Source organism: Bidens hawaiensis, unplaced genomic scaffold (genome assembly GCF_021521415.1).
Source record: "Bidens hawaiensis isolate Kalapana, Puna unplaced genomic scaffold, B.hawaiensis_p1.1 tig00013342_1, whole genome shotgun sequence".
NCBI classification, from domain to species: domain Eukaryota; kingdom Viridiplantae; phylum Streptophyta; class Magnoliopsida; order Asterales; family Asteraceae; genus Bidens; species Bidens hawaiensis.
Genome location: NW_027492130.1, coordinates 200,165 through 213,043, shown reverse-complemented (window position 1 = coordinate 213,043; position 12,879 = coordinate 200,165). Strand labels below are relative to the sequence as shown.

At 39.0% G+C, this 12,879-nt stretch overlaps 1 protein-coding gene and 1 non-coding gene across 2 annotated transcripts; one reads left to right on the top strand and one right to left on the bottom strand.

Moving 5' to 3' along the window:
- Positions 1-516: 516 nt before the first annotated feature.
- On the bottom strand, positions 517-1,095 carry LOC143543863 (uncharacterized). The gene is made up of 2 exons (XM_077036088.1): positions 1,015-1,095; positions 517-876 (listed from the first exon to the last, which is right to left on the bottom strand). The coding sequence occupies exons 1-2, from the start codon at positions 1,093-1,095 to the stop codon at positions 517-519; spliced, it is 441 nt and encodes a 146-aa protein (XP_076892203.1).
- A 4,091-nt stretch (positions 1,096-5,186) lies between these two features.
- On the top strand, positions 5,187-5,293 carry LOC143543867 (small nucleolar RNA R71). Its single transcript, XR_013137160.1, has one exon. It is a non-coding gene; the product is annotated as a small nucleolar RNA R71 (small nucleolar RNA).
- Positions 5,294-12,879: the final 7,586 nt, after the last annotated feature.

Genomic DNA, 12,879 nt, shown 5'->3' with positions numbered 1-12,879 from the left:
CAGAGAACGGGTTACTTCCCTGGATTATATGCAGAATCTGCATCAGTTGTGAATCAATCGAGCGATCGTATAGCATTTCATTTGTGGTCGCAACCTCGGGAGAACCAGTTCCAAAACGCCATCAGAGCTACCATGCGCATAATAATACCTACAATAACTCAAACTCGCTCGCATGTAGCGGCATACAAATCAGAAAACAAAAACATAAGAAATAATCATATTTTTGTGTTTTATATATATATATATATATATATATATATATATATATTAAAAAAAATTGAATTTCTTTTATTTTTTAATTTTTTTTATTTTTTAAAATAAAAAAAATAAAAAAAAAATAAAACATATAATAATGAAAATCATAATACACATTCTACAACTCGGGCCATCTCCCGAGTGATGCATCCAACACGTCTACTCCTCGGTGAGTGAGTCAAGGTAGAACACCTCAACTGTCTAATCAGCTACTGGCTCGCCTATGTAGTGCTTCAACCTCTGACCGTTCACCTTAAACTTCTAACTTTCGTCTTCAATCTCAATTGTGCCATAATGAAATACCTCAGTAATGGTGAACGTGCCTGACCATCGGGAATTCAGCTTTCCCAGAAATAACCGTAATCGGGAATTATATAGCAAAACCCGATCCCCACACTTGAACTGTTTGTCACCTCTCAACTTCCTATCATGAAGCTCTTTGGTCTTTAGCTTATAATTGTACGAGTGTGCATAGGCATGATCGCGAAGTTCCTCTAACTTATGTATCTGATGAAAACGGTGAACTCCAGCAGTCGAAAGATCAAGGTTAACTGTTTGCAGTGCCCAAGAAGCACGGTGCTCCAACTCGACAGGCAGATGACAAGCTTTCCCATAAATCATCTGAAACGGTGTGGAACCGGTCGGAGTTTTTTAAGCTGTACGGAAAGCCCACAAAGCATCATCTAATTTGTCAGACCAGTCCTTTCGGTTTATTCCAACCGTGTTCTCAAGAATGCTTTTAATGCCCCTGTTACTCACCTCTACCTGTCCACTGGTCTGTGGGTGATAGGCAGTCGCAAGCCGATGGGTGACACCATATCGTTGCAACGCCTTCTCCATCTGCGCATTGCAGAAGTTAGTACCTCGGTCGCTGATCAAGGCTTTCGGTACACCAAAACAAGAGAAAAGATTTTTCAGAAATCTCACTACAACTCGGGCGTCATTAGTGGGCAAGGCTTTGGCCTCGACCCACTTGGAAACGTAATCAACTGCCATAAGTATGTACTTGTTCCCTCTAGAAGACGGGTACGGGCCCATAAAATCAATACCCCAAATGTCAAAAACCTCGCAAACCTGAATAGCATTTTGGGGCATCTCATTTGGGATGAGATGTTATCAACGCACTGGCATCGGTCACAGCTTTTAACGAACGCATGAGCATATTTGAAAATCAAAAGCCAATAAAATTCTGAATCGAAGACCTTCTTAGCAGTAAGAACAGCACCAGGTGAACTCCTGTCGGTCTCTCTTGATAGTGGCTCAGAATTCGCCACTCTTCTTCAACATCCACACATCTCCTCATAAGCTGATCAACACCTATACGAAAAAGAGACGGGTCGTCCAAGATGTAGAACCTTACGTCAGCAAAGAATTTCTTCTTTTGCTGGTGAGACATCCTCCTAGGGAGGGAACCATCGACGAGGAAGTTCGCGATATCAGCAAACCACGGGTAGCTGTCATCCTGGGCTTTGACAAATATGAGATTCTCTATCGGGAAATGGTCATTGATGATGACCCCAACATCTCCAATCTCGGCTCTCTCAAGACGTGACAAATGATCAGCCACTACATTCTTAGCCCCCTTTTTATCATGGATTTCGATATCAAACTCTTGAAGCAACATGATCCATCGGAAAAGACGAGGCTTAGCGTCCTGCTTGTTGAAAAGATAACGAAAGGCAGCATGATGAGTGTAGACTACTGTTTTGGACATAACAAGATGTGATCTAAACTTATCAAATTCAAACACCACAACAAACAACTCTTTCTCGGTGGTGGTGTAATTCTCCTGAGCACTATTTAGGGTTCGACTAGCATAGTAGACCGGTTGAAAGTGCTTCTCCTTCCGCTATCCAAGCACTGCTCCAACGGCATAGTCGCTCGTGTCGCACGTCAGTTCGAATGGCATAGACCAGTCGGGAGCAATCATGATCGGGGCGTTAACGAGTTTGTCTTTTAGAAGATCAAACGCCTCGATACACTGTTCAGAGAAAACAAATGGAGCGTCTTTCTCTAGTAGCTTGGTCATCGGTCTCGCAATTTTCAAGAAATCTTTAATGAACCGGCGATAGAAACCTGCATGACCTAAGAAGCTACGGATGGATCTTACAGAAGTGGACAGGGGAAGATTTGAAATGGTTTTAATTTTAGCTTGATCGACCTCGATCCCCGCACTCGAGATTCTATGTCCTAGAACTATGCCCTCACGTACCATGAAGTGACACTTCTCCCAGTTGAGGACGAGGTTGGTATCGACGCAACGAGCCATCATCCTATCATGGTTGGAGAGACAATGATCGAAAGAATTCCCGAAAACAGAAAAATCGTCCATGAAGACCTCCATGGAATCCTCGATCATGTCATGAAAGATCGCCACCATACATCGCTGGAAAGTAGCTGGAGCGTTACAGAGTCAAAAGGGCATGGGTTTATAGGCAAACGTGTCGTAGGGGCAGGTGAATGTGGTTTTTTCTTGATCATCGGGAGAGATCGGGATTTGGAAATACCCGGAGAAACCATCCAGAAAACAGTAGTACTGCTGACCCGCAAAACGCTCAAGCATCTGATCAATGAAGTGTAGAGGAAATCCCTAGTGGCGTCGTTCGGTCTGCGGTAGTCTATGCAGACTCTCCAACCGGTCACGGTCCTAGTGGGAATAAGCTCGTTCCTTTCATTGGTGACGAAAATCATGCCACCCTTCTTGGGAACCACTTGGACCGGACTCACCCAGGCGGTATCAGAGATGGGAAAAATGATTCCTGCATCAAGGAGTTTAATGATTTCTTTCTTAACGACCTCTAGCATTTTCGGATTAAACCTCTTTTGAGGCTGAACGAAGGATTTGAAATTATCCTCCATGAGGATTTTATGAGTGCAAAACGAGGGATTAATCCCTTTGATGTAGATGATCTTCCATGCTATCGCCTCCTTATGCGCTTTCAGCACCTTCAACAACTTCAATTTCTCGACCTCCGTCATGGCAGAAGCGATAATGACGGGTAGCTTCCTCTCATCGTCCAGAAATGCATACTCAGATGATCGGGTAGATCCTTAAGTTCTAAGGAAGGAGGAGGGCTCTCAATAGAGGGTCGGTCCCCCGGATCGTCTCGTACGATCTCAACAGCTGACTCTGAATCTAGGGATGGTGACACGGTGCCATCCATCAATGGTGGAGTGGTCATGGCAACCATCTCGACCTCTGAAATCTCCCTATCGAGAATCTGTGGGTCCAAGGTAGGTCCTCCACAGATGTCAGTGAAAAACTCTCGCACATGCGATACGATGGTGTCAACGACATACAGGGAGTCGTTCGCCGACTTAGGGTGTTTGAGTGACTGTCTTACGTCAAATATGACGTTATCATCCCCAACTTTCAGAATCAATTTTCCCTCACGGACGTCGATCAACGCCTGTGCGGTGGCAAGGAATGGTCGGCCTAAAATGAGAGGGATGCTATCATCATCATTCATATCCAGAATGACAAAGTCCACCGGGAAGATGAACTTGTCGATAAGAACAAGCATGTTCTCTACCACCCCTCGCGGGTATTTCATGGAACGATCAGCAAGTTGGATACTCATTCGGGTGGGCCTCGGTTCGCCAAGACCCAACTTACTGAAAAGAGAATACGGCATGTGATTGATGCTGGCCCCAAGATCTGCCAAAGCATGTCGAACCGTATCGTCGCCTAAGATGCAGGGAATTGTAAAACTCCCAGGATCGGCCATCTTTTCAGGCTACATGCTCTGCAAAACTGCAGAGCACCCAGCACTCAATGGAATAGAAGAGACCCCAGCTAGCTTCTCCTTATTGGAAAGAATGTCCTTGAGGAATTTGGCATATTTGGGCATCTGAGTAAGCACCCCAAGGAAAGGAATGTTTAGGGGAAGCTGTTTGAGAAGTTCAAGGAACTTGGAGTTTTGTTCCTCGTCTCTATCCGATCGAAGTCTCCCAGGATAAGGCAATTTGGGTTTGTAGACTCTTAAAGGTGGGTTTGATGATGATGAAGGTTTATCGGCCGGCTTCGTACTCGCTAGAATAGTCTGCTGGTGTGCTTCGGCCGGAGGAGGCTACATCTGGATCTCCTCGTCCACCTGCTCCTCTTCATCAACTGCAGGTGTGACAACTCTCAAAGGATTAGCCTCTCTTTCACTGCTTTGGCGAACCCTCTCGAATTTTTCTCAGTATTACTTGGTAGTGAACCTGGTGCTTTCTCGGATAACTGGCTGGTAATCTCTCTGACGTGACGCTCAAGATTAGCTAGAGATGTGGCCTGGTTCTTTAGCATAGCATCGTGTTCCGCAAATTTCGCCTTATTTGTCACTCGGTTTCTCTCATCTCGCTTCAGCAGCTCAGCCATCATCTCCTCCAGTGAGGCTTTCTTCTCCTCTCTCCCCACTTGTTCCGAACTCTCCTGACTTGAACTCCCCTGCCCGAATAGATTCTCTCGACGCTGGTTTTGGTATTGGGCTTGGTAGCCACTGGCTTGTCCCCCTCGATAGTTATTCTGATTTCTCCAGCCAGTGTTCCCACCGAAGGCGGGGTTTTGATATCTCAAGGGGTTTTTGACGAAGTCAACCTCCTCCTGATTGCTACCCGGCTGAACAGGACATTCAATGGTGTTGTGACCCCCTTGGCAAACCTCACACTTCGCAACGCCCTTAACGGTAAGATCTCTAACGAGTTTGTTTAAAACATCAATCTGCACCTGCATGCTAGTGCTCGAATCGACTTGAAGTACTACTCTCGATGACGTGGAAGAATTTCTACCTCCGTGCCCCTCGTAACTCGCTGCAAGATCATCAAAAAGGACGACACACTCATCGTGATCTTTGTTCTTAAGGAGGTTCCCATTAGCAGTCTGGTTCAACATCTGTCTCACGTGCTGTGTGGCTCCATTGTATAATTTCTCGATAAGCATCCACTTGTCTAAACCGTGGTGAGGACAACTAAGAAGGAGGTCCTAGAATCTTTCCCAAACTTCCCCGAAAGACTCATCGGACCTCATGCGGAAAGAAAAAATCTCCTTACGGAGTCTAGTGGATTTAGATGCCGGAAAGAATTTTGTCGTGAATTTCTCTTGAAGGCCCGCCCAAGTGGTGATGGATCCAGTAGGTAGTGACTTCAGCCATTTGTACGCTTTGCCGGTAAGTGAGAAGGGGAAAAGACGGAGATAGATGGCTTCATCGTTCATGTTGCCGATATTGAAATTTTCACAGATTTGAACAAACATGTCGATGTGGTTTGAAGGGTCTTCGCTCTCTAGCCCTTCGAATTGGAGTGCGGTTTTGATGAGTTACATGACGTGGGCAGGAATAGACCAGTTGCCAGCGACGGCACCGTTCGATAAGGTAATGCTTGAATGAGGATTCGTTGTCGGCCTACCATAGTCAGCTACTACTCTCTTAGGCGGTTGGTCACCCATGTTCCCTTCCCTAGAAGATGCGGAAAAATAGTAGTAGAAGAAGAATCATAACATGTCGGTGAAACAGAACGCTCTCTCTCGGGCTGGACTTTCTCGGTGTCGTCAGATGTTTCAAGCTTCGGCGGTCCTTGTGAGGGGGAATGATGCATACGACTATAAAGAAAAACTAAAATTAACTAAGCTAAAATTAAACTAAAAACAAATAAAAGCAAATAAGCAAGTAAAACGAAAATAGTTAAGTCCCCAAACTCGGGTCGTTCTCTAATCGCCTCAAACCGTGTCCCCGGCAACGGCGTCAAAAACTTGATTTGCGAAATTATATATATATAAATAAAACACGAATCGCAACTAAGCTTTAAAAACCAAACAATCTATCCTAGTTCACACAAACGGCAAGTGTACCGATCGCGTATAGCAAAGATAAGGAAAGTCCGGATATCGAACTTGAAGACACGTGAGAACGGCTCAGATTAAAAACCCTAATCCAAGTCCTACCTAATAATATTTAATTGATTTTATTTTAATTTTTATTCTAAATAATTTAACTAACTTACTTAACTTAACAAAACTAACAAGAAAACTTAACGGCACTAAACGAGGTTTTACAAATGTGGAGAAACGACTACCTAGGCAAGAATCCTATTGACGGTTCAACGGCTAACGGAATTAACTAATCACACGACATCGGGATCTTAAAATAATTAACTAAGACTTATTAAAGTACGCTAGATTACCTCTCGATCACAACTTCTACCTAGGAGCTTAGGTTTGTTTTTTTTTCTTTTGATGCTACATAACCAGCCGACCACTATTCTTTACAAGAAATTAAATTGTCTTGTCTCCTTAAACGAGACAATAAGTTCTAGCCTTCAATTCTTGACCAAGCTTCCAATATTGTTGGAAGTTATTATTCTCCTTAAAACCTACTGCCGTGCACTCTCTATTATTATTCTAGGGTTTTTTCTTTTTTTATAAGTTATGATATATAATAACATGCAAGGGTTTTTACTAGTGGGCTTGGGTCGGGCTTCAACTTGGTTCTTCAAGATATGATCAAAAAGCCCTTTAAGTCTTGCAAAAACTCTGTCTATTTCTCTTTTAAAACTCGTCACCTACACAAAATAATAAACTTTGTAAGATCAAGTTAAAACGAGTTAAAAACATTATTTATTATATAAATAAGTAATAAAAAGATGACCAAATGGTGCGGAAAACGAGTGTTTTACAACACATCAACTAGGCATTTCTAGAAATCAAGCCATACAATGTAAGGATACTTCTCTATTATTTTATTATTATGTATGGTTTAAACCCCAGTTAAGGGTATAGTCTATACCTTGAGGAAATAATAAGTGAAAGAAGATTATTAAGAAGATAAGAAGAAGGTATAGATAAATATTATAAAATGTTTCTAAATAAAGAAGAAACGATATATATATATATATATATATACTAGTAGAAAACCCGCACGATGCGGCGGGCGGAACAATTTGCAAGGTAGCGGTCATTTCTCGTTAGTTTTTTTCGATCATCCTGTGATATGTTGTATGGTATGTCTGCTAGTTTTTTTTTTATTTATAGCATCAGTGTGGTTTACATGTACCTTGAGACTATCTTGTGTCTCCTCTTTAATTGCTACGTATGCAGCAGGGCCGGCTCCGAGAAGACGAAAAAATTTTTGGGCCAAAGGCGAAATTTTTTTTGGGCCTTAAGTAAAAGAAACATTTTGTTGAGTTTAAACAATTTAATTTTAAGTGGACTTATTTGGTTATGATTTGAGTTGTGTAAAAAACTTTTGTATAAAAATAAATTTAATAATGTCTCAACTATGACTTGAACCTACTACAACCTCTAGGTTAGATGTCATACCTCTTTGCCACTAGACCAAGCTAGTGTTTGTGTAATTGTGTAGAAACATTGATTATACATACTTTTTTTCATAAAAATATATAAAAAAAATTAAAAAAAAAAAATTTCGGACCTAGCGGGGTGTCGGGCCTGTGGCCGTCGACTACCCTGCCTCACCCTTGGGCCGGCCTGGTATGCAGGTTGGAGCCATTTTGGGCATTAAGAAGAACAATGTTTAGTCTCTTACACGTTTTTTTTATCAAAACCAACAATTTTATATATTTAGCATAAATAAATAAACTAAACCATAATAGTCTATAGATGTTAAAAAGATATATGATATTAAATTTAGTACGGTTTCCAAATACAATTCATTACTCAATAATTTAGGAACAACTACCAAAGATCTAGAATTACAATCCTTAAGAATTTAAGACAAATACAATTCAAAAGGTGTAGGAGTACTTAAAATATTATAATAACAATTATCGTTTTGATTTGTTTTTTAATCAATGATTAAAAATAAAATACATATGCTATACATTTATACCCTATTATTTGAAAGACACTTAAAACAGTTTGGCAAATTTGAGTATGCGACCAAACTTAAAAAGTACAAGACCACCAAGAATTACAAGACCGGCATCAAATTACACATCAATATTATCAAGCATGATCCAAAACCATAATTCAAAAATGATCTAAAACAACATATATTCTGTTAATGAATGATAATGATAAATTTACTTTTTAAAGTCTATAAATTTATCGAAACAAAAAGCCCGTAATAATTGAGTTGCACACCAAGACCTTCAGTTTCCATTAACTTCAAGAGACCTTCATTCACTTTTTCATGATCCATCAAATGCATGGTACCTTCATTAAACACAGATAACAAATGATTATCATCATCATCATCATCATCATCGTACTCAGTATATCCCACCAATAGCAAAGCTATGATAGGGTCTGAGGAGGGTAAGATGTAGGCAGCCTTACCTCTACCCCATAGGGATAGAGAGGCTGCTTCCGGTGAGACCCCCGGCTCGATAGTAGTTTTGCATCAAGCCTTGGACATAAGGCACATAGCACTCAATCATCGGGACACCGGCTGATCGGTGCATGTACCCTTATCTTTCAGCTATCAACGCCACTACATGATGCCTGATTAACCGTCCGTCACTTTAAACGTTATTTTCACGAGATTAGTAAAATAACGTCAAAATTAGTGCAATTTCACTTTTGCCCACCCGAGGGTTCACACATATATACATCATATGTGCGCACCGCAAGCAGGGCTATAGATAACAAATGATTATATTATGATTTAACTCCATCCCCTCAAAACATAAAAAACATGAAAACAATACCCCTTGTATTATTTTAATATGAAATTGTGTCATCATTCATTATCCCACATCAACCTAATAGAGAACACAATAAGATACATGATTTACTCAATTCAACCATAATGCAATATAGTACTTACCGCAAATACACACATATTTGGTGAATGCTTTCATGAAGGATATCCTTAGTCATTTTGGTTAGACAACTATGAATCATTATGTATCTCTTTATAAGTAATCAAACCTCTTACAGCAGCATTCACCTTTTAAGTCAGGTTATTATCAATGGGCGGTATAAAACCTTTTTATTATAGATTATAACATAATTGATTGAAAGCCCTCATTTTAATTGCGGACCGAAGCTTCTTAAACCATTTTAACAGACCTCAATTCCTTTTGGGTCACAATGGGCCATTTTAACACTTTAAGAAAAGGTCAATTTGGTTATGGGTCGGAACATGTTCGGTCAAGACGACTTCTGGTCAAAACGGGTCACTTTTTACCGAAGGTCAATTTGGTTCGTTTTAGGATAGTGTAATTTTTATGGATTTAATTATTATAAAAATAAATTAGTTCTGCTGAATATAATTTTTGTCAACCATCTTTATCTGTATACTTATGAAAATTATAAATTGAGCAACTATAAAAGGAGAAAAATGTGGTTGCAAATTCAAAGTGGATGAAGAACAAATGACACATTAGTCCTCTATTGCACCTATTGTGAGGACTTCGGTTATAAAAATATATACTTTCATGGCGTCGTACACACGTTGTATCTATATAATGCATAAAATCTTAATTAATTTGTAACAAATAAGAATTTTATTGAAATAACAAAACTTGAGGTTAGTTCGGTTGACCAGTCAAGAGGGGGGGGGTCAAGTTGATTTAAAATGGATTCCTTTTTGTTTGCAGATTAATAGAAATACCCCTTGTGTACAACCCAAAGTGAAATGAACACACAACCCGTTACCTGTTTAAACATTCCCGAAATGACTCATATTAGTATATCCGACTCGTACTTGATCACCTAATCAAACAGTTAAAAACCTTCAAATTAAAGATTTATAAGAGGTCAAATAGTCAACAGTCTTGAGAGTGAAACGGATTCGTATGCAGTTTGACTTACAAGAGGTCAACTGGTCTAACAGTCAATAACCTTCAAATAAAATTACTCTTTGACAAAAAAAAAAAGATAACTAACCAGATAATTATTCGAAATTCTTTATTAACAGCCCGTAGACTTGCCCAAACTGCCCCTTGAACACATTTATCTAGTAGCACAAACAAAAACATTTACGGTTTAGTGCTAATAGGCCTTAAAGAAAATCATCAAAAATCAAAACTACTCTGGTTGTGGTAACAACAAACAAACATATGTGAACTGACAAAATATGGAACAGGTTCAGTAGTTACATAAAGGATGATCAACAGTTAACTTTGATTGACACTTGAAGTCCATTTATGTTTACAAATTCGTTAGATATAAGAAAAATATGTGTAAATAAGTGGTACATTGTTTATATATACATTTAGGAAAACTAATTTTATGTTGATAATTGTGTCACTGCATATAACCACTTAAAAAAAATAATTTAAATGTGACAACTGACAAGTATTTTAGGTGGCTTCAGTTCGGTTTTCCTTGAATTGAGTTGTTTTGCGTCCGTTTCGCTAAAGAAGTTCGAATCGGGTTGTTCTGAGTTTGTTTCGGTAATCGTTTACGTTCAAATAAGAAACACAATGAATGTTTACTGACTACCATAATTTGACCCATTGTAGATAAAATAACCCGAACGAACCTGTTCTAAATATGAACCACATTAAATAAAAAACGGTTGAACTCAATTCAAAGCAACCCAAAATCCGATAAGATATAACTTACAACCTACTCACACCCACAAGCAAAGTATGAACTAACACACACGTTCTTTTTTATAGTGAACGAACACAAACAAAAAAAAAAAAAAAACTTTTTCATTCAGTTGCTTGTGTTTCCATCATTTGTAAGATTAAACATAGATGAACAAACAAACGGTTCGATACCTGGTTCGTCGAGACTGGTTGGCTGCAAATAAATAGAAGCTTTCCGTGAACGGTTCATCCTTTGGCCGACTGATAACCATAGCAGACTATGAAGACACAATCTTAAAAAAATGTCAAATTAGCAAATTATATATTACTCATGCAAAAAACTGTGTAATTTTCTATATACATTACATTATTTCTCACTTCTTCCTTACTTCATTCCACGGTAAGTTAATTCTTGTCTCAGATACATGAAGTTGATTTTATAACTTCAGTTCAACAAGAACAAAGAACCAATTTACAGTTCCTTCAAGAAACTACAACCCAGTCACCATCTTCTTTGCTAAATACCTAAAAAAAGAAATAAAACAAACAAACAGCCAAATATTTTCCCAAAAAATGACTCACCCCTAAATTTAAAGTTAAAAAATATTGTTACCTTAAATTAGAAGCTAGGAAACACACAATCTGGTTCGTGCATTTAACGAACGACTCGAGTGAGCATGGTCGGTGACGGCGATAATCGCAATTCCATTCTCGAATGGGCTTATGTTGGGTTATGTTAGGTCTACTGGTCAGGGCAATGAGGTTCCACAACCAGTGTTGTGTGGCTACTCATGGCGTCAGAGGGTGATGGATGCGATGATTTGATGAGAGAGAGAGAGGCTTCGAATGAGCAGGAGATGGGGAAATTTGAATTTTGACCTAGATCCAGATTATATGAATTGGATTATTCCGTGGGTTTCGAGAGTAAGAAGACGACAGAAATAGGCGGTTCAAATTAGTTCCATCTCTAAATTTGAATTTAAACAATTTATAAGCTGTATGATTTGTAGCACATGCTAAAACAACTGTACAGCTCTTAAATTTCAACATATCCACTTTCTCTCTCTTATCTCCATTATATATAGTAGTAGACTAGTGGGAAACCCGCGCGATGCGGCGGGAGTATTAATTTCGTTAAAATATAGCGACATCGATACGTTGATTAAATAAAGCATAAGCATTAAAGAAACGGAACCATATTGGGGGGGGGGGGGCAATCATATAATATATTTGATCAAATTTGGGTTAGGTTTGATGTGTGGCATAACCAAACCGGACCATGTTAAATAACAAACCTATTGATATTCAAAGAAAAACTAAATTAAACTTTCAAGCAATGAAATTTCTTTTAAAAAGTATAAATATAATTAAATTATGTTGAAAGACAAGATAATTTAATACATTTCAGTTACAAAAAAAAGGTATTCAATATAATTTTACATGAATCATGCGTGTTTTGAATGTAATAAGTTAAAAAGGTAATGTGACCAACAAATAATATTTCAATGTCAAACACCATTTGTTTACAACTGATGAGTACATCCAACTAAACAAATAGATGAACTCATGAACATGAGCCAAAACAAACCCAAACATAGACGAGGGCAGAAAAGTGAAATCTTCCAAAGTCTTCCAAATAGTGCAGTAGACCAAATCCAATTTTAATAGGTTCCGGCTGGGTTTAGATTTTATGGTTTCGGAGTCGTTTCGCTTTCAGTTGGAATCAACGATGCGTTTGTTTCAGCCTCGTTTCGCTTTCAAACAGTTCAGGAAGAAAGAGCTTCACTCACCCCATTTTCAAAATGAGTTTCGCGTGTTTGTTCAGTTTTCTTGATTTACTCGGAGGAATATAATTTGACCCGTTAAGTAACCTACCTCAGCCCAAAAATAATCAATTCAGAAACCTTACAAATCAATCAATCTGCCTAAATAAAAAAAAACAAATCTCACTATTCCTGCTCGTAAACCAAAACTGCAAGATCTTTGAAAACATTATTTACCTCACCAATTTGATTTTGAATTTCTTGTATCCCCTGGCCTCACTCAACAACTATAGCCTCATTACATGCAATCTTATTGTCCAAAAGCAACACTTCCTGCCTGCAAAAAGGAGAATGTGAACATTTTACTGCTAACGATACCATAATG